Source organism: Coregonus clupeaformis, chromosome 5, assembly GCF_020615455.1.
Source record: "Coregonus clupeaformis isolate EN_2021a chromosome 5, ASM2061545v1, whole genome shotgun sequence".
Lineage (NCBI taxonomy): Eukaryota > Metazoa > Chordata > Actinopteri > Salmoniformes > Salmonidae > Coregonus > Coregonus clupeaformis.
Window position 1 is genome coordinate 16,039,271 of NC_059196.1, and position 19,392 is coordinate 16,058,662.

A 19,392-nucleotide genomic window follows, 5' to 3' on the forward strand; every position below is an offset into this window, starting at 1 on the left:
TGCTCTCTCCGCAGGAGGCAGACAGTGGTGAGGATGATCGTCGCTCCCAGCCCCGGAGGTAAGACTAGACCATTACCAGTCACTCTAACGTGATTGGCTGACGCCTACTGTTAGCAGTAAAACAATCTCACCGTATTGTAATCGAACAACTATGAAGTATTTTTGGGCATTGCACTGACAACCTTCCAGGCCCAGCTGAATTTCTCCTCAATTATTATTGTTGTTCAGTGCCTGAGTCAGCTGAGACAAATCTGTCATTGGACCTCTGGAAGCTCAGCTGTAGTTCCGGCTACTGTCCACCAGGGGGAGTGTGTTGACCAGAGTTGATGTGCTGTCTTGGCATTTGGTTTGATATCAATAATGTCTCTTGGATCAACTCCGCTCACATACTCTGCTGCAGAGTCAACTGACTCTCATTTAGCCACAGACCCAGGCAGCACAATGACTGACAGAGGGGTCTCAGTAAACACTTGAACAGAACAGGAACATTATAATGGCTGTACATTGCCAAAACATATACACGCACACACCCATGCACAAAACAAGAGTGACTGCATATCTCCTTTCAATTTACAGTATATCTCACACAAGATATTTTAAAGTATCTTGAAAATGACATTTCTATCAACATGTAGACTCGCTCTTGACTAGCATCGTTGTGTCAGAATTTGTATTTACACTTAGTTTTAGGTTCTTACAAGAGAAAGGTAGGAAAGGAGTAATGGTTGCCATTTTGCACCACCAAAACACTAGGCTATTTTGGAAATGCAAATTAGTTAGCCTATATATGTATTTGGGTTGGTTTGTAGTACTCGTGTATGACTACTCCAATTGTTTACTCCTGCTGATATATTTGCATGGTTGAATCTGATATCTGTGTTACCTGCCACTTGACGTCAGTGTGTGTTTATAGAAGGACAGGACGTCACTGTTCTTGTTATTGTTGTTCCTGTTTGTGTTGGTTCACTTGTCTTGGCAGTTGGGTTTATCAGTAGTGTCTCTTGGATTATGGCCCGTTCACATAGCCTATAGGTTATAATAGATTAGCCTATAGGTTAGTAGCCTATAGGCTAACCTATAGTATCGTTTATAGGCCAGGGATCATCAACTAGATTCAGCCGCGGACCGATTTTTTAAAAATTTTTTAATGTTCTGGAGCGGATGGTCGTGGAGCCAGAACATAATTACAAATAATTTGTAGACTGCAAATTGACCGCAAGAATCCCAAACAGATACAATGTTAGACTAAAACAATCATTTCAAACCTTGCTTACATTTGTATACAATCACTTGTCTCTCTACTATGCGTGGGAATACTTGGGAACAGATTGCTTAAATTAAAATCACATGGAGTTGATTCCCTGGTGTTTTTGCATTCTTTTATGTCCAACAATGAAAATTCCACAATTTGTTTTATTTATATATATATATATATGTTTTGTTTTTTCTCAGAAAACTTGGGGGGCCAAATAAAAGCACATGCGGGCCAAATTGGTTGGTGAACCCTTCTATAGGCTATTAGGACCTGGCTATAGTATACATGGAACTGACAAACAAGGGCGTGTTTGTCTGGGTTTGGGTATCACTTCCCCTTAGCTTGGCCTAACATCAAGTATAGTTCTTGTCAGTAGCATTTCACCTGAACTCTCCATCCTACGACCTTCATATATTCATAACAACGTCATGATAATGATATTACATAGCATTACTTGATGACTGAGTTGATTGTTGTAACAAGCCTAACTTTACACAGTCATGGCAAACACCATTATTTTGGTAAGCTAGTCGGCTTGCATCAAGACAGCACTATAAAGTCTGTTGTAATTGCTATCATGCTGTTTATTATGTTCTGTTCTCTTATGTTACTGTTATGACAGTTTTATGTTACTGTTATAACAGGGTTATGTTACTGTTATGACAGGGTTATGTTACTGTTATGACAGGGTTATGTAGAACTAACCATTGCAATGTAGGGTGTTTTCTGTACATTGATTTAATTAGACTTCTCTGGTCAGGAATTAGTCTATTGAATTCTGCTAATGCAAGGTAGGAGTCAGCGTTCTCCATACCATTACAGTTGGTGCTAGTTTGCAAACAAATTGGGTCCACCACTGCAAACTGTTTGGCTTCATGCTGAGAAGGAGCCAACATGACATTATGTGCATTTGGCCAGCACAACCCCATAACAGAACATTTAACGCCCATTATGCTTTGCACTGACTTCACCAGGCAACTCCAATGCTGCAGGACATGTGGGCTCAATTATCTATTAGGTAATATTATGGCGATGGTGAGGTCATTTCCCCCCACCCTGCCCATTCAATGTCCTCTGTGAGAGTGTTCAGATCTTGGGCTATTTTGTCATTTGGCTCCCTCTTTTGCCAATTCCTCCCCCAAATCCTACTCACCCAACCCCCTTTTTGAAACAGCCTGACCCCCTCGCTGGTTAATTAACAAGAAGCCCAAATTAAATGTATTACAAACACCTCCATAAGGATTCCAGTACTAGAAATACATTGAATCTAATTGGCTGTCAGAGAACTAGAGGCTACGTTTTGATGGGGAAAGTTGTGCAGTACTCCATGTTCAACGTTTTGCTCAGTCCTTACCAGTTATGGGAAGACTGCCAATGTCATCTATTCTGTGCCGCACACACACACACACACACAGGAAATACACAACAGCTGTTGGTCCCACGGCTCTGATTAAGTGTAACATACTGTAATGCATTAATCTGTGCTCTGGCTGTGTGACGTGTATGTACTGCAATGAATGTCAAGGACAGCATACTATATAGTACAGGCCTACTTGATTGTTGTTAATAGTAAGGAGAGGGCTGTTGGACTGCAGACCTGTTGAGGGGGAGAAGAGAGGCTAAAGGATGTTCAGGGTCCTTTCTGTGACCTTGTCTATCCATTTGTTTTCGGTAGGCATTTCCTTTCAACTGCTAACTTCAACATGGCTCTGGTAAGATTTGAGTCGGTAGACACACACACACACACACACACACACACACACACACTGATGTGCAGGGCCGTGCACAGACCTTTCAAGGGGCAGGTTAAAAAAAAGAATGTAAAAAAACGCCTTTAGAAATTCATAACATACCTCTGTATAGATTTTTTTTATTTTAACATATATATATATATATATATATATATATATATATATTGAGCATAGGCCTGTTTTTATTTCTGCAACAACATTCACTCATCACAAATTATATAAGCAAGCTACACTATATATACAAAAGTATGTGGAAACACCTTCAAATTAGTGGATTCGACTATTTCAGCCACACCCGTTGCTGACAGGTGGATAAAATCGAGCACACATCCATGCAATCTCCATAGACAAACACTGGCAGTAGAATGGCCTTACTGAAGAGCTCAGTGACTTTCAACGTGACACCGTCATAGGATACCACCTTTCCAAAAAGTCAGTTCGTCAAATTTCTGCCCTGTCAACTGTAAGTGCTGTTATTGTGTATAGTCTAGGAGCAAGCTAACAGAGCGGGACCACAGAGTGCTGAAGCATGTAGCGTGTAAAAATCGTATGTCCTCGGTTGCAACACTCACTACAGAGTTCCAAACTGCCTCTGAAAGCGATGTCAACAGAAGAACTGTTCGTCAGGAGCTTCATAAAATGGGTTTCCATGGCCGAGCAGCCGCACACAAGGCTAAGATCACCATGCGCAATGCCAAGCATCGGCTGGAGTGGTATAAAGCTCGCCGCCATTGGACTCAGGAGCTGTGGAAATGCGTTCTATGGCGTGATGAATCACGCTTCATCTGGCAGTCCGACGAACAAATCTGGGTTTGGCGGATGCCAGGAGAACACTACCTTCCTGAATGCATAGTGCCAACTGTATTGTGTATATAAACAGCGCCGGAGAAGATGGCTGCCGTTTTACAGCCCTCTAACCAATTGTACTATTATGTGTGTTTTTCCGCGTTATTTGTAATTTATTTTGTACATAATGTTTCTGCCATCGTCTCTTATAACCAAAAAGAGCTTCTGGATATCAGGACAGCGATTACTCACCTCGTATTGGACGAAGATTTTTTCTTCAACGAGGTGGCCGCGAAGGATATCATACAGACACCCGACAAGGCCCAAATCCCTGTCATTCGCGTGAGGAAGAGACGGAGATATCGAGGACGGAGATCGGGGTGCCTTGTAAGGATCCGACGGCGAGCGAGTAAACTGCCTCTTCCATCAATCCTATTAGCCAACGTTCAATCTTTTGAAAATAAAGTGGACGACTTAAGATTACGGTTATCCTACCAACGGGACATTAAAAACTGTAATATATTATGTTTCACCGAGTCGTGGCTGAACGACGACAATGATAACATTCAGCTAGCAGGCTATACGCTACATCGGCAGGACAGAACAGCTGACTCCGGTAAGACAAGGGGTGGCGGTCTGTGTATATTTGTAAACAACAGCTGGTGCACAAAATCAAATACTAAGGAAGTCTCAAGGTTTTGCTCGCCTGAGGTAGAGTATCTTATGATAAGCTGTAGACCACACTATTTACCAAGAGAGTTTTCATCTATATTTTTCATAGCTGTCTATTTACCACCACAAACCAATGCTGGCATTAAGATTGCACTGAATGAGTTGTACAAGGCCATTAATCAACAGGAAAACGCTCATCCAGATGCAGCGCTCCTAGTGGCCGGGGACTTTAATGCAGGGAAACTTAAATCCGTTCTACCTAATTTCTACCAGCATGTTAAATGTGCAACCAGAGGGAAAAAACTCTAGACCACCTTTACTCCACACACAGAGACGCATACAAAGCTCTCCCCTCGCCCTCCATTTGGCAAATCTGACCATAACTCTATCCTCCTGATTCCTGCTTATAAGCAAAAACTAAAGCAGGAAGCACCAGTGACTCGGTTAATAAAAAAAGTGGTCAGATGACTCAGATGCTAAGCTACAGGACTGTTTTGCTAGCACAGACTGGAACATGTTCCAGGATTCTTCAGACAGCATTGAGGAGTACACCACATCAGTCACTGGCTTCATCAATAAGTGCATCGATGATGTCGTCCCCCACAGTGACCGTACGTACATACCCCCAACCAGAAGCCATGGATTACAGGAAACATCCGCACTGAGCTAAAGGGTAGAGCTGCCGCTTTCAAGGAACGGGACTCTAACCCGGACGCTTATAAGAAATCCCGCTATGACCTCCGACGAACCATCAAACAGGCAAAGAGTCAATACAGGTCTAAGATTGAATCGTACTACACTGGCTCTGACGCTCGTCGGATGTGGCAGGGCTTGAAAACTATTACAGACTACAAAGGGAAGCACAGCCGCGAGCTGCCCAGTGACACAAGCCTACCAGACGAGCTAAACCACTTCTATGCTCGCTCGAGGCAAGCAACACTGAAGCATGCATGAGATCACCAGCTGTTCCGGATGACTATGTGATCACGCTCTCCGTAGCCGATGTGAGTAAGACTTTTAAGCAGGTCAACATTCACAAGGCCGCAGGGCCAGACGGATTACCAGGACGTGTACTCCGAGCATGTGCTGACCAACTGGCAAGTGTCTTCACTGACATTTTCAACATGTCCCTGACTGAGTCTGTAATACCAACATGTTTCAAGCAGACCACCATAGTCCCCGTGCCCAAGAACTCTAAGATAACCTGCCTAAATGACTACCGACCCGTAGCACTGACGTCTGTAGCCATAAAGTGCTTTGAAAGGCTGGTCATGGCTCACATCAACAGCATTATCCCAGAAATCCTAGACCCACTCCAATTTGCATACCGCCCCAACAGATCCACAGATGATGCAATCTCTATTGCACTCCACACTGCCCTTTCCCACCTGGACAAGAGGAACACCTACGTGAGAATGCTATTCATTGACTACAGCTCAGCATTCAACACCATAGTGCCCTCTAAGCTCATCACTAAGCTAAGGATCCTGGGACTAAACACCTCCCTCTGCAACTGGATCCTGGACTTCCTGACGGGCCGCCCCCAGGTGGTAAGGGTAGGTAACAACACATCTGCCACACTGATCCTCAACACGGGGGCCCCTCAGGGGTGCGTGCTCAGTCCCCTCCTGTACTCTCTGTTCACCCATGACTGCATGGCCAGGCACGACTCCAACACCATCATTAAGTTTGCCGACGACACAACAGTGGTAGGCCTGATCACCGACAACGATGAAACAGCCTATAGGGAGGAGGTCAGAGATCTGGCCGTGTGGTGCCAGGACAACAACCTCTCCCTCAACGTGACCAAGACAAAGGAGATGATTGTGGACTACAGGAAAAAAAAGAGGACTGAGCACGCCCCCATTCTCATCGACGGGGCTGTAGTGGAACAGGTTGAGAGCTTCAAGTTCCTTGGTGTCCACATCACCAACGAATTATAATGGTCCAAACACACCAAGACAGTCGTGAAGAGGGCACGACAAAGCCTATTCCCCCTCAGGAGACTTAAAAGATTTGGCATGGGTCCTCAGATCCTCAAAATTCTACAGCTGCACCATCGAGAGCATCCTGACTGGTTGCATCACCGCCTGGTATGGCAACTGCTTGGCCTCCGACCGCAAGGCACTACAGAGGGTAGTGCGTACGGCCCAGTACATCACTGGGGCAAAGCTTCCTGCCATCCAGGACCTCTATACCAGGCGGTGTCAGAGGAAGGCCCTCAAAATTGTCAAAGACTCCAGCCACCCTAGTCATAGACTGTTCTCTCTGCTACCGCACGGCAAGCGGTACCGGAGTGCCAAGTCTAGGTCCAAAATACTTTTCAACAGCTTCTACCCCCAAGCCATAAGACTCCTGAACAGCTAATCATGGCTACCCGGACTATTGCACTGCCCCCCCACCCCATCCTTTTACGCTGCTGCTACTCTGTTAAGTATTTATGCATAGTCACTTTAACTCTACCCACATGTACATATTACCTCAACTACCTCAACTAGCCGGTGCCCCCGCACATTGACTCTGCAACGGTACCCCCCTGTATATATAGCCTCCCTACTGTCACTTTATTTTACTTCTGCTCTTTTTTTTCTCAACACTTTTTTTTGTTGTTTTATTTTTACTTTTTTTGTTTAAAATAAATGCACTGTTGGTTAAGGGCTGTAAGTAAGCATTTCACTGTAATGTCTGCACCTGTTGTATTCGGCGCACGTGACCAATAAAATTTGATTTGATTTGAAAGTTAAGTGGAGGAGGAATAATGGTCTGGGGCTGTTTTTCATGGTTCGGGCTAGGCCCCTTAGTTCCAGTGAAGGGAAATCTTAACGCTACAGCATAATATAATGACCATTCTAGACGATTCTGTTCTTCCAACATTGTGGCAACAGTTTGGGGAAGGGCCTTTCCTGTTTAAGCATGACAATGCCCCCGTGCACAAAGCAAAGTCCATACAGAAATGGTTTGTCGATCGGTGTGGAGACCTTGACTGGCCTGCACAGAGCCCTGACCTCAACCCCATCGAACACCTTTGGGATGAATTGGAAAGCCGACTGTGAGCCAGGCCTAATCGCCCAACATCAGTGCCCGACCTCACTAATGCTCTTATGTCCCCGCAACAATGTTCCAACATCTAGTGGAAAGCCTTCCCAGAAGAGTGGAGGCTGTTATAGCAGCAAAGGGGGGACCAACTCCATGAGTTTGGAATGAGATGTTCGACGAGCAGGTGTCCACATGCCTTTTGGTCATGTAGTTACAGTGCCTCCTAAAGACATGATTGACGTCGGGAAAAGAGGGTGGGCGATCAGCTGATCATTGATGAAATCTGCAAGTTAGCTCTCGATTTGATTTTACTGATTGTGATTTGTCTTCAATGCTCGTATCAAGTAACTTCATAATATGATATTCCTAATCTTCTAACTCGTGATATATGGCTGGCTATGTAGATATTTTAGCATATGGTGGTTAGCTAGAGTCTAGACTACCTGTGTTACTGCTGCCGACTGAAGAAGGGATGGCGTTGGGTCGGAGGGTCGATGATGCAGCCGATCCTCGGTCTTTCTACCTCTCTGCTGCGCGTTTCCGCCAACCAGACCGAATATTGATGATGATGAAAATCAAGTGTTAATCAAATGTTATGCTTCTGTGGCAGTACTGTTGATATTTAAACTAGGTAGATAGCTACACACACACTCGATCGGTGACCACATCTCAAGCCATGCATGTTTGGATAATGGGTGTGCACAATCCCAGTACAGGGCAGACTCGGGAACAGGTGCAACCGGGCGCACGCAAGGTCTGTACAGGGCAGACCAACAGGCGCAACCAACGGACGGGGTGGCGAACTTGACGACGTCACAACGACTTGCGGGCAATGGGTTCAGAACAACAACGACAAACTTTTATAAAAAATATATATATAAATTACCACAACCCAAAAGGGCACTTGGCGAGTGGGAGGGGCACAGGTTGACTCCCATCTGTGTATGTGCCTGCTGCTGCACCTCAGATGTGGCTGGCAGAGCAGGTTATTCTGGATTTTGGTTACCCTGTGCTCAGTGTTCACCCAGTCCCATTACCGGTTGCTGGGAGGAAAGGGAATGGCAGACGCAGCCAGCTAGCTGTACATGCTGACTCAAACCCCAGGCCTGGAGTCATCGTCTTTCATTGCAGCCTGTTTCTCACACCTGTCTGTCAAGTTGGAACATCTCTCCTGGCTACCAGCACCACCCTTCTAACCTCAACTGACAATGATTTTCCTGATTGATTCACTGTTTTCCTCTTAATTCCTGGTGCCTTAAGTGTCTCTGTTGTTTTTTAGCCCTTCACTTAGGTCCCAAGGTGCTCAGATAACAACCAAATAGGCTAAGTGGTAAGTAAAAAACACTAGCTTGACGGGGCATGCATTAGCCTGCCCTGTGCTTGGCCTTGTAGCGTTTATGTCCAGGTCTGTTACTAGTGCTGCAGTTAGTGTAGGCTAAGTGTCCTGGCTGGTCTCATTTCAGACCCCACTACTCCTCCAACTAGCTCCAGTGCAGCAGGCCTATAGGAAACAGCTGCTCACTTGTAGTGAGCAGGATGTTAAGGGGTAACTTGGGGGAGTACACAGAGACCCAGTGACTGACTGCTGCCTGCAACAATTTGTGACCTTTTTCTGGTAACTTTCATTCAAAGAGAGAGAGAGAGAGCGAGACACAAGCCATTGCGCAATCGGACCCACATGTTGCCCCCACATGTTGGACCCTATTACCAGAGTCAAAACAAAACAATGTGATTTAGTAGTGGTCTAGCCTATTAAAAGATGTGCAAAACGTTCTGTGCCACATAACTAGCACAGATGCTGGTCGCACAGATGGTGCTTTAATGTGTGTTGGTTGGTTGAACGTTGGCTGCGATGATAACACAGTGGGTGACTGGCTAAACCTCATGACCGGAGAGGAGGCTGAATGGAATGGAGAAGACCATGTGACGATGCCCTGTAACCGAAGACACCCAGGTATGTGTGAGTTTCTACGTCTCCTTCCCTGTCATGTTATTCGGAGTGCACGAGGAGTCAAGTGTTACACATACTTTGTAAACACTGAGTGTAACCATGTCCCACGCCGTCACGGCCAGTCTTCTCATCTTTTCTTTGGCCACTTAGGTTTTATAACTTTAAAGGGGAACTTGCATAGTAGCTGCCTGTTTGTGTGTACAGGCTGCCTGTGTAATGTAGTGTCTTGGGTAATGGCGGACCGTGGGGAGTGGAAACATCAATGGAGTGTTTTGACTAAGTGACCTCTGATTGAGCCCCTGTAGTCAGGTGTAATTGACCCCTGGAGTATGACTTCTTCTATTCCAAGCCTCAGGCAGCACCACATTTACATAATACATAATACAGCCTACAGACCTAGCCTCTCTGGAACCAAGGAACGAGCCATGGGGGAGCATGTGAAAGTACATTGGCCGCCACCATTGAAGCGTTCCAATATGAGTGAGACCAAATGAAGCTATAGCTTAGTTTTCAATGGACTATGGCCTGTTTATAAGGTGGACATTTAGCCATGTAGGCCTAGCCTATACAATGTTTGTTTTGGCTCAAGCGGCCCAGGAATTAAGGAAGTAAAGGACAGAGGAAGAGCTGTGTTCTCAGAACCGTCACGTTTGTTGTGTACACGAATTACCGCTTTCATTCTTCTATCCAAGGCCAGGTCGTGTTAAGTGAAATTCCAGGACTGGCTTCTCTTAGTTCGGAGACGAGGGACAATGGGGAGCAGGAAGAGGAGACTGAGCTGTTGACTTTCTGGGGACTCATTGTAGAGCAGACCTTGGAAAAACTGTACAATTGCCTGCCTTGTTTGTACAGTAATAGTACAGCAACTTAGACACACTAAAATAGCTTCCAGAGTCTGCTTTGTCACTTGGCTCTCGTGATACTGTTGTGATCAGTGGCGAAGATCGGTACTCGCACTTGAGATCTGTGCTCCGATTTTAACGTCTCCCATTTACATGAATATGTGATATATGCAAAGGTCCAAGTTGCACACTTATCTCAAGTCTGAAATAGGCACAAACTGTCTAAGTCGAATTAAGAAAAATAAGTACATTCTTGGTAATAACAATCCCTTAACCAGCTAGCCTTTTATATGACATTGGGTGCGTCTCAATTGTATTTCCTTGACTCATGTCCTCTTTCCTCCTTGCCGTCTCCTCAAAACCCATTGGAGGAGAAGGTCCTAGAGGAGGAATCTGACCCTCTCCTCAATGCATTTTGAAAAGGGAGAGAGGACACGAGGAAACAAGGAACACAATTGAGATTCATCCACTGTAGCCGAGTGGAGCCCAAATCCATCCAAATGGTCTCACCCCCAGTGGAGTGGAACAAAGCTCAGTTGGGTTGTAAACACTGTGCCCTCATGTAGCCTATTTACACTGCTTCATAGATCTCTCACTTTCCTATTTAAAAACGGTATGCCAGTCTAGAAGTTTTGTGCACTTGTCCCTTACTGACACTGAGAGTGCCTGGTTTTCCTCTCATGGGGCCCCTTGCGTAACATCACTGTCTCCTGGTCAGTGTGAGAAATGAGATCAGTCTCCCACTCCATGAACCATATGATATGGTTCACCTTCTTACATCTGATCGAAATGGCAAAGGTACAGCTCATTTTGCAGTCTGTTCCCAAATCCAATTTACTCAGTTATTTAGCAGTGTTATTTGAGACAAGTTGTCTGGTTGTACTCAGTAAGGCGAAGCAGTGTGCACAAGCACAGTTCCAAGGAGGCAGTTGTTGGTAAACACATAGCTGTCACAGAACATGTGGTTGCAATAGGTATGTACAGGTCTGCCAAAATAATGGAACCTCTTGAGTTAATGAGGGATACAAAGTATATTGAAAGCAGGTGCTTCCACACAGATGTGGTTCCTGAGTTGATTAAGCAATTAACATCCCATCATGCTTAGGGTCATGTATAAAAATTATATTGGCTACCATGGCTATGTCCCCATAGGATGACAATGCCCCCATCCACAGGGCATGAGTGGTCACTGAATGGTTTGAGAACATGAAAACAATGTAAACCATATGTCATTGCAGTCTTGTCACCAGATCTCAACCCATTTGAACACTTATGGGAGATTCTGGAGCTGCGACTTAGATTTTTCCACCACCATCAACAAAACACCAAATGATGGCGTTTCTCGGGGAAGAATGGTGTCTCATCCCTCCAATAGAGTTCCAGACACTTGTAGAATCTATGCCAAGGTGCATTGAAGCTGTTCTGGCTCATGGTGGCCCAACGCCCTATTAAGACACTCTGTGTTGGTGTTTCCTTTATTTTGGCAATTACACGTATGTTCCTTCTGTACTTTTACTCTTTACCTCAACACCTCCGTGTACTTGTCAGTCATCACATTATATGGCTGTCTTGCTCTTCCACGACCTTGTCGCTGCAGGGGTGCCTAATATGTTGTGCCTCCTTGTCGCTCTCCCCTCGTCTTTCCATTTGGCCCCTCTAAGTACGTCAGCAACTCCTCCCTCTCACGACTTGAGTTTGTAGTGCCTGCCTGTCTACTGTTCAGAAGTTGAAAGCTTTTACTGTAAGAGGACGGACACGAGTGCTCTTCATAGACAAATAATGATTATAGGTCGTGAAGGATCCTACGGCAAGAATGTGTTACAGAATATGGGAACAGTGTTGCAATTAGAGGATACTGTACTTGATACACAGTAAAACGTTTGTTTCATAATTGTATGATAGGCTACGCGTTTTTATTTTACGAACAGGATACTTTATTTTCTAGCTGCCTATTTTATAATGCCGCGAAGGAGATAGGTCGACAACATACTGTCGAATATCTATTGAGTTCGTTGGACTAATAAGTGTTGACCATGGTCGGAGTGGAGTGAGCCTTTTCGAGGATATTTGGCGCCGCCGGTCTCATCAAAGTATCGGTCTACTGTTCGGTGGTCCAGTCATGACGCTCGGTAGTGTGTCTGCCACCCGGAGCTCGGCGGAGGGCTGCTTCTGCTCCTGCTGCGGAGCGAAGATGATGCCCTACTTCTCCGACAACGGAGTTGTGTCTCAGAACCAGATCAACCAACTGTGAGTTGTAAATTTTTGCGACGAACATTTTTGTGGTTAAAATTAAGATAATTCCCCACTAGATTAATTTCCCCATGTAGTGGACATGGGATATCGAAGGATGTATGAATACATTTCAGATTTATTTACTTTAGCTCAGTTGTCACTAGTCTCAGATGTTGCAACATTGTTGTGAAGGAATCTGACACATTTCTAATAACTGTGTGACAGTCCATCCTGACTGCATGTATTTCCCGAGAGTGACGTAACAGGATGCAAGTAATCTTGACAGGTCTTCCTCTCTTGGTTGAGAAATTATAGCACAATGGGTTATCCTTGATAATTGCGTGGCGCGAGATCTGAATCATCTACCTGGCTGTCTACAAACTGGTCTGACAAATCCTGTGAGTCAGTCAGTCAGATATCCATATAAAGCAACAGTGTCTGCTCTATAAAGCCAGAGAATCAGCCTGCCAGTCTCACTTGACCCCCCCCCCCCTTTGATGTTGTGCTTCTTTAATAACACATAGAGATATATTAAATCAAATTGATTTATAGCTTATTATCAATTATATTTTGGCTGATGTGTTTTCTGGTTGTTGTATTACGTGTCCTGAAAAAATATTCTATAGCGTATCTATCCATCCATCCATGTTTTTGAGTTGAAGCTCTTTGTTCTGAAGCTTGCAGCCATTCTAACTAGGCTAATTGGCTGAGGTGTTCTTACTTGGGCCTCTGTTTTATACAGTGTGAGACCAGTCCCAGAGACTGATTTGATAGCTGGCTTGTAGTACAGGTGTGAACATAATACAGGAATGATTAGAACTCACCCGTTAAAGGGAGTGCTTTGAATACTGAGAAATAACCTACCTGATGAAGGGTAGTTAGTGGGTTGTATTTGTATGTGTTTTGATTGTTGGGTAGGAAGGCACTCAAGTAAGGGTACTTGTATTTACAGGTGTAAATCCATCAGATGAATACAAGTTTAGTCAAGTTGTTAGTGTTAATATGTTGGGACTATCCTAGACACCCTTGCTCCATAGTTTTAGTCTAGGCTAGTAGTAGTAGTCCATCAATACGGACCTGATCAGTGTTTTTGGATGAACCAACGCTATATGCTTGACTCAAAAAGCCCATATCTGCGTTGCAAATACCGTACCATCAAAGCTGCAATGAAAACGTTTAAAAATAATAATAATCACATATCACATTCCCCTGTGACAATGACTGGCTGTTCAGACCATGTTGGTCAGACCCTACTGATTTTGCGTTGATTGACCATTTTGCTCTGAGAGTCTGCTAAATGAAGACATGCAAATGTGTTGTATGCTGTCCATATACTCACTTTGCACTGGTTTCTATGGCATACATGGGTAGTATTACTACTTATTTGCTTATGGGGGAGATTAGATATCATTGGGTACTTCAGGAGTGGATGCCTTGTATTTCCTCACTCACTAGTTCACTGTATGGGTGTGTGACAAGGGCAGTTATCCTTATTTTATGGCCTAGACTAGTTTGTCATTTGAATAGCCTAGACTTTGTTTGTCTTCATCTGAAACACACATACTCGCTCTCTCGCTGACGCGCACAGGCACTTGTATGCCATAAACGGCACCAGATGTAAGAAAGCAAACTTCCTTGTTTTGGAGGAAAACTTTGGCCAGGTTTTAGTATGTTTTCTCTTAGCCTTTTCAGGGTGGGCAAACAACCACCTATTGGCTATATGATGGCATCATGGCCTCCTTTCCTCGACATCTCTGTCAAACCAACCGATCCAGAAAATCTTTGGGTTTTGACAGTATTTTGATTTACAAACCGATTTGTTAATAGTGTGTAACCATGCTAGAAATAGACAGAGGAATGCCTGTGTGTCAGAAATACTTTTAATGTTTAACCATGGGCTGGGCTAATTGCAGGTTTACAGTGTTTGGCTACCTGCTGGAAACCTGAAATCCTAAAGAGGTATTGTCCCACTAATAATTTAGAATGCTACCCCCCTTCGCTGTATACCAAACACATATGCTGCTTTACTGTTATTCTGGGGAAAAGAAATATGAATGTGACTCGCTTTAAGGGTGTATGTAAAGATTGGCAGCCATACAAGGAAGCCAGATTTAAGTTGTGTGTGTGTGATGTGATTGTTTGTCATTAGTAGTATCCATGAACATCGGTAAACACTAAACAGAACAGGAGACATTGATGTTACAGGTCTGGTTCATCAGCAGTTTAGTGAGATGTTACCATGACGGTGCTACTAGTGGTGCACTATCTAGAGAATGGGGATGTGACAAATGTACAATTGTTCTTAATGTTTAAACTGCAAAAACATTTATATTGTTTAAACAATAAGAAAAAATCCCAAAATTACGTGAATTCACAATTCAGATGTGATCCTGCGTATGACCGCTAGGGGGCAATGCAGTTCATTCTACCGCAGTCCTGGCAACTTACCAGACGGCGCGCACCTTACTGCTGTCCCCCACCCCTCAGAAACGATGGTAGTAATGCAGTTTTAGGTTCTCTGCTGTGTCCCTCTCCTCCATTTTCTCAGTTGTTAGCCCATGGGACTTCATGTCCCATTTCTCATCAATGTGATGGCTCGTTGTGATGTATGACAGCAATCCTACAATCTGTCGTCAACGCCACGTATGGTGTTTGAATGTTTGCGCTTTATACTTGCAGAACAATCATTGTACAATTTCTCCATCCAGGCCGTCACGGTTTTTCGACATGGCATCGGTCTTTGTTCTAGATATTTACATTTACATTTTAGTCATTTAGCAGACGCTCTTATCCAGAGCGACTTACAGTTAGTGAATACATATTTTTTTTATACTGGCCCCCCGTGGGAATCGAACCCACAACCCTGGCGTTGCAAACGCCATGCTCTATCAACTGAGCTACATCCCTGCCGGCCATTCCCTCCCCTACCCTGGACGACGCTGGGCCAATTGTGCGCCGCCCATGAGTCTCCCGGTCGCGGCCGGCACCGACAGAGCCTGGATACGAACCAGGATCTCTAGTGGCACAGTTAGCACTGCGATGCACTGCCTTAGACCACTGCTATCAGGGCAGTGAAGACGACATCCTCTACCATTGACAATGGCTGCATATCAACTGCAATCATTTCTGTAATCAGCACCGTGATTTTCTCACTACTGCCAGAAACGGGTTTCATGGTGACTCCCTTTCAGATGGTTGTACTGCCCCTGTAGCTCAATTTCACCTTGCAAAGTTAGCATTTATTTCACCACCTTTTCATTTAACTTTATCAAAGTATTGCCATACAGAACTTCGCTGCTGTCACTTCCCTGTCTCACTCGGACATTTTTCCAACTGTTTACGACGAAGAAGTGCGAAGCGCTTTATAACCAAGCAAATCATTTGAAAGATTCATATCTCCTCCTAGTAATGTTACATCATTGTTGCATAAGGTATTTGTAGAATTTTTCCTTTATGATGATGATCAAGACCTGTTGGTGTTAGTTTTGTGATAAATGCACTGTTTTTCGTTTAGGGATTTTTTGTAACTGGCAACGATCCCAATGTTTAAACGTTCACACCCCGAGTAGGGAAATAGGGTGCCATTTGGGACGTAGTTTTGATTTGAACACAGGCTGCTTTCTAACATCTCAGCGTTGATGGAACCCCACCTTAATTCCAGTGGATTGGAGTTAGATGTAGGTGGTGCTACTCCTCTCAGAATAGTCCTGAGGCCTTTAACTGAATGCCTCTGTCCCTGTGATGCAGCCCTATGAGGAAGCTAGGTCTGCTTACCGGAATTAGTCCTGAGCCTGACTGAACTTACTAGGAAACTCGGACTCGAGACTCCAACTCCAATCCAGCTCTAGAAACACACTCACAGGTTGTCAGTTTATCTTTAGCCTTGCTCTGTAACTTTCTCTGTCACTCTCTCTGTCTAGCTCTCTGTCGCTCTCGCAGGGTCTCTCTCTCTGTCGCTCTCGCAGGGTCTCTCGCTCTCTCTCTCTCAGGGTCTCGCTCGCTCTCTCTCTCTCTCTCTCTCTCTCTCTCTCTCTCTCTCTCTCATAATTATCTCCCCTCGTCCGTTAGGTTACTCTTGCTTTGTATTTAAACATAGCTCGCTAATTCACATCTCTGTGTGAGTGCATGCATGCACATGTCTCTCATTGCCTAATCTGTACCTTAGGAAGTGCTAGAATGCAGCACTGCTGTCCACCGCCTCCCACCTCTCTCTCTCCCACCACCACAGCCCTTATCTTTCTGGCTTGACCTCATAGAGCCTTCAGCAGCGCCGGCCAGGCCTCTGCAGCCTGGGCCTATATTTATCCCTCCTTTAGTTAGAGTGGGACTAATATGGGCAGGGACAGGGGGGGGAGATGTCAGTCCCACACACATCTTTTTGGGAGTGGGAGGAGAGTGGGGCGCTAGGCTATCAGAGAACGGCCCCTTACATAGTGATGATTGTGTCTGTACCCTAACAAGTACTGCCCTGTGCTGCATGCCAAAAGATGACCCTCCCTCCCTCCCTTCCCTACTTGTCTGTCTGTCTGTCTGTCTGTCTGCGGGAAGAGGAGAGTATTCCCTTACATGTCTGTACAGTAAAATGTCAGCCAGGGCAAAATTCCGGAGTGTCGCCTCGGCCTCAATGCCCTCTGCTGCTGTCCTGCTGCCCATAGACATGAATCAGGGCCAAAGTGGCTCTAGTCTAGAGTGGCTCACTTTCTACCATCATACAGCCACACTTGTTATTTCCGCTGTTAGGGTCTGCACCCATAGGGCTCTGGTCAAAAGTAGTGCACTATGTAGGGAATAGGGTGTCATTTGGGACTCAGCCATAGTGGTGATTCAGAACACTGTAGCATAGTCAGAATAGTTCTGAAATATTTACGACGGACCGTGTATGAGTTTCAAACTATATTGGGGAAATGATCAGCAGTAGCCTTATCAGTTGTTGAGGTGTGGATAATATTTCACATTGGAACCAGTTACACTGAGTGTTCTAGCTAGCTAGTGGACAACAATGCCTCTTTTGTCTACTGATCTGACTGTTGGGTTTATCTTACACAGTAAAGATACACCTGAAGGGGATTTCATGTGCTTCATTTGAATGTGAGGTACAGTGGCTGATCAAGGCAGTCTAGTCTATAGTTATTTATAGTCATTTAGAAAATGACAATATATTTTTAGCAACGGTAAAGAGCCACTTGACAGTGATGTACAGTACCAGTCAAAAGTTTGGACACACCTACTCATTCCAGGTTTTTTCTTTTATTTATACTATTTTCTACATTGTAGAATAATAGTGAAGACATCACAATTACGAAATAACACATATGGAATCATGTAGTAACCAAAAAAGTGTTAAACAAATCAAAATATGTTATATTCGAGATTCTTCAAAATAGCCACCCTTTGCCTTGATGACAGCTTTGCACACTCTTGGCATTCTCTCAACCAGCTTCACATGGAATGCTTTTCCAACAGTCTTGAAGGAGTTCCCACATATGCTGAGCACTTGTTGGCTGCTTTTCTTTCACTCTGTGGTCCGACTCATCCCAAACCATCTGAATTTGGTTGAGGTCGGGGGATTGTGGAGGCCAGGTCATCTGATGCAGCACTCCATCACTCTCCTTCTTGGTCAAGTAGCCCTTACACAGCCTGGAGGTGTGTTTGGTCATTGTCCTGTTGAAAAACAAATGATAGTCCTGCTAAGCCCAAACCAGATGGGATGGCATATCGCTGCAGAATGCTGTGGTAGCCATGCTGGTTAAGTGTGCCTTGAATTCTAAATGAATCACAGACAGTGTCACCAGCAAAGCACCCCCACACCATAACACCTCCTCCTCCATGCTTTATGGTGGGAAATACACATGCGGAGAACATCCGTTCACCCACACCGCGTCTCACAAAGACACGGCGGTTGGAACCAAAAATCTCAAATTTGGACTCCAGACCAAAGGACACAATTCCACCAGTCTAATGTCCATCACTCGTGTTTCTTGGCCCAAGCAAGTCTCTTCTTATTATTGGTGTCCTTTAGTAGTGGTTTCTTTGCAGCAATTTGACCATGAAGGCATGATTCACACAGTCTCCTCTGAACAGTTGATGTTGAGATGTGTCTGTTAGTTGAACTCTGAAGCATTTATTTGGGCTGCAATTTCTGAGGCTGGTAACTCTAATGAACTTATCCTCTGCAGCAGAGGTAACTTCCATTCCTGTGGCGGTCCTCATGAGAGCCAATTTCATCATAGCGCTTGATGGTTTTTGTGACTGCACTTAAAGAAACTTTCAAAGTTCTTGACATTTTCCGTATTGACTGACCTTCATGTCCTAAAGTAATGATGGACTGTTGTTTCTGTTTGCTTATTTTAGGTGTTCTTGACATAATATGGACTTAGTCTTTTACCATATAGGGATATCTTCTGTATACCCCCCTACCTTGTCACAACACAACTAAATGGCTCAAACACATTAGGAAGGAAAGAAATTCCACAAATTAACTGTTAAGAAGGCACACCTTATAATTGAAATGCATTTCAGGTGACTACCTCCATGAAGCTGGTTGAGAGAATGCCAAGAGTGTGCAAAGCTGTCATCAAGGCAAAGGGTGGCTATTTGAAGAATCTCAAATATATTTTGGTTACTACATGATTCCATATGTGTTATTTCATAGTTTTGATGTCTTCACTGTTATTCTACAAAATAAAAAAATAGTACAAATAAAGAGAAACCCTTGAATGAGTAGATGTGTAACTTTTGACTGGTACTGTATGTCTGGCTACCTAGTTTTGGATTCCTACGCTGGCGGGAGGTGCAAAGCAAAGCTCTCCGCTAAGGGGTCAGTGTTGTATTACACTTGGCATTGTGTGCTGCTGCTGCCTGCTGGAG

The 19,392-nt window shown here is 44.5% G+C and overlaps 1 protein-coding gene across 2 annotated transcripts in view; it reads left to right on the forward strand.

The window, feature by feature from the left end:
• Positions 1 to 19,392, forward strand: part of LOC121563445 (protein phosphatase Slingshot homolog 2) — a 39,067-nt gene that overhangs the window by 7,983 nt on the left and 11,692 nt on the right. The window contains exon 2 of one of the 2 annotated variants that reach the window (XM_041875367.2): positions 15 to 58. In XM_041875367.2, coding sequence (XP_041731301.2) covers positions 15 to 58 — 44 coding nt within the window. Of the gene's footprint in view, positions 1 to 14; positions 59 to 12,032; positions 12,541 to 19,392 lie in introns of those variants that run through there. The other variant, XM_041875358.2, reaches the window with a different exon arrangement.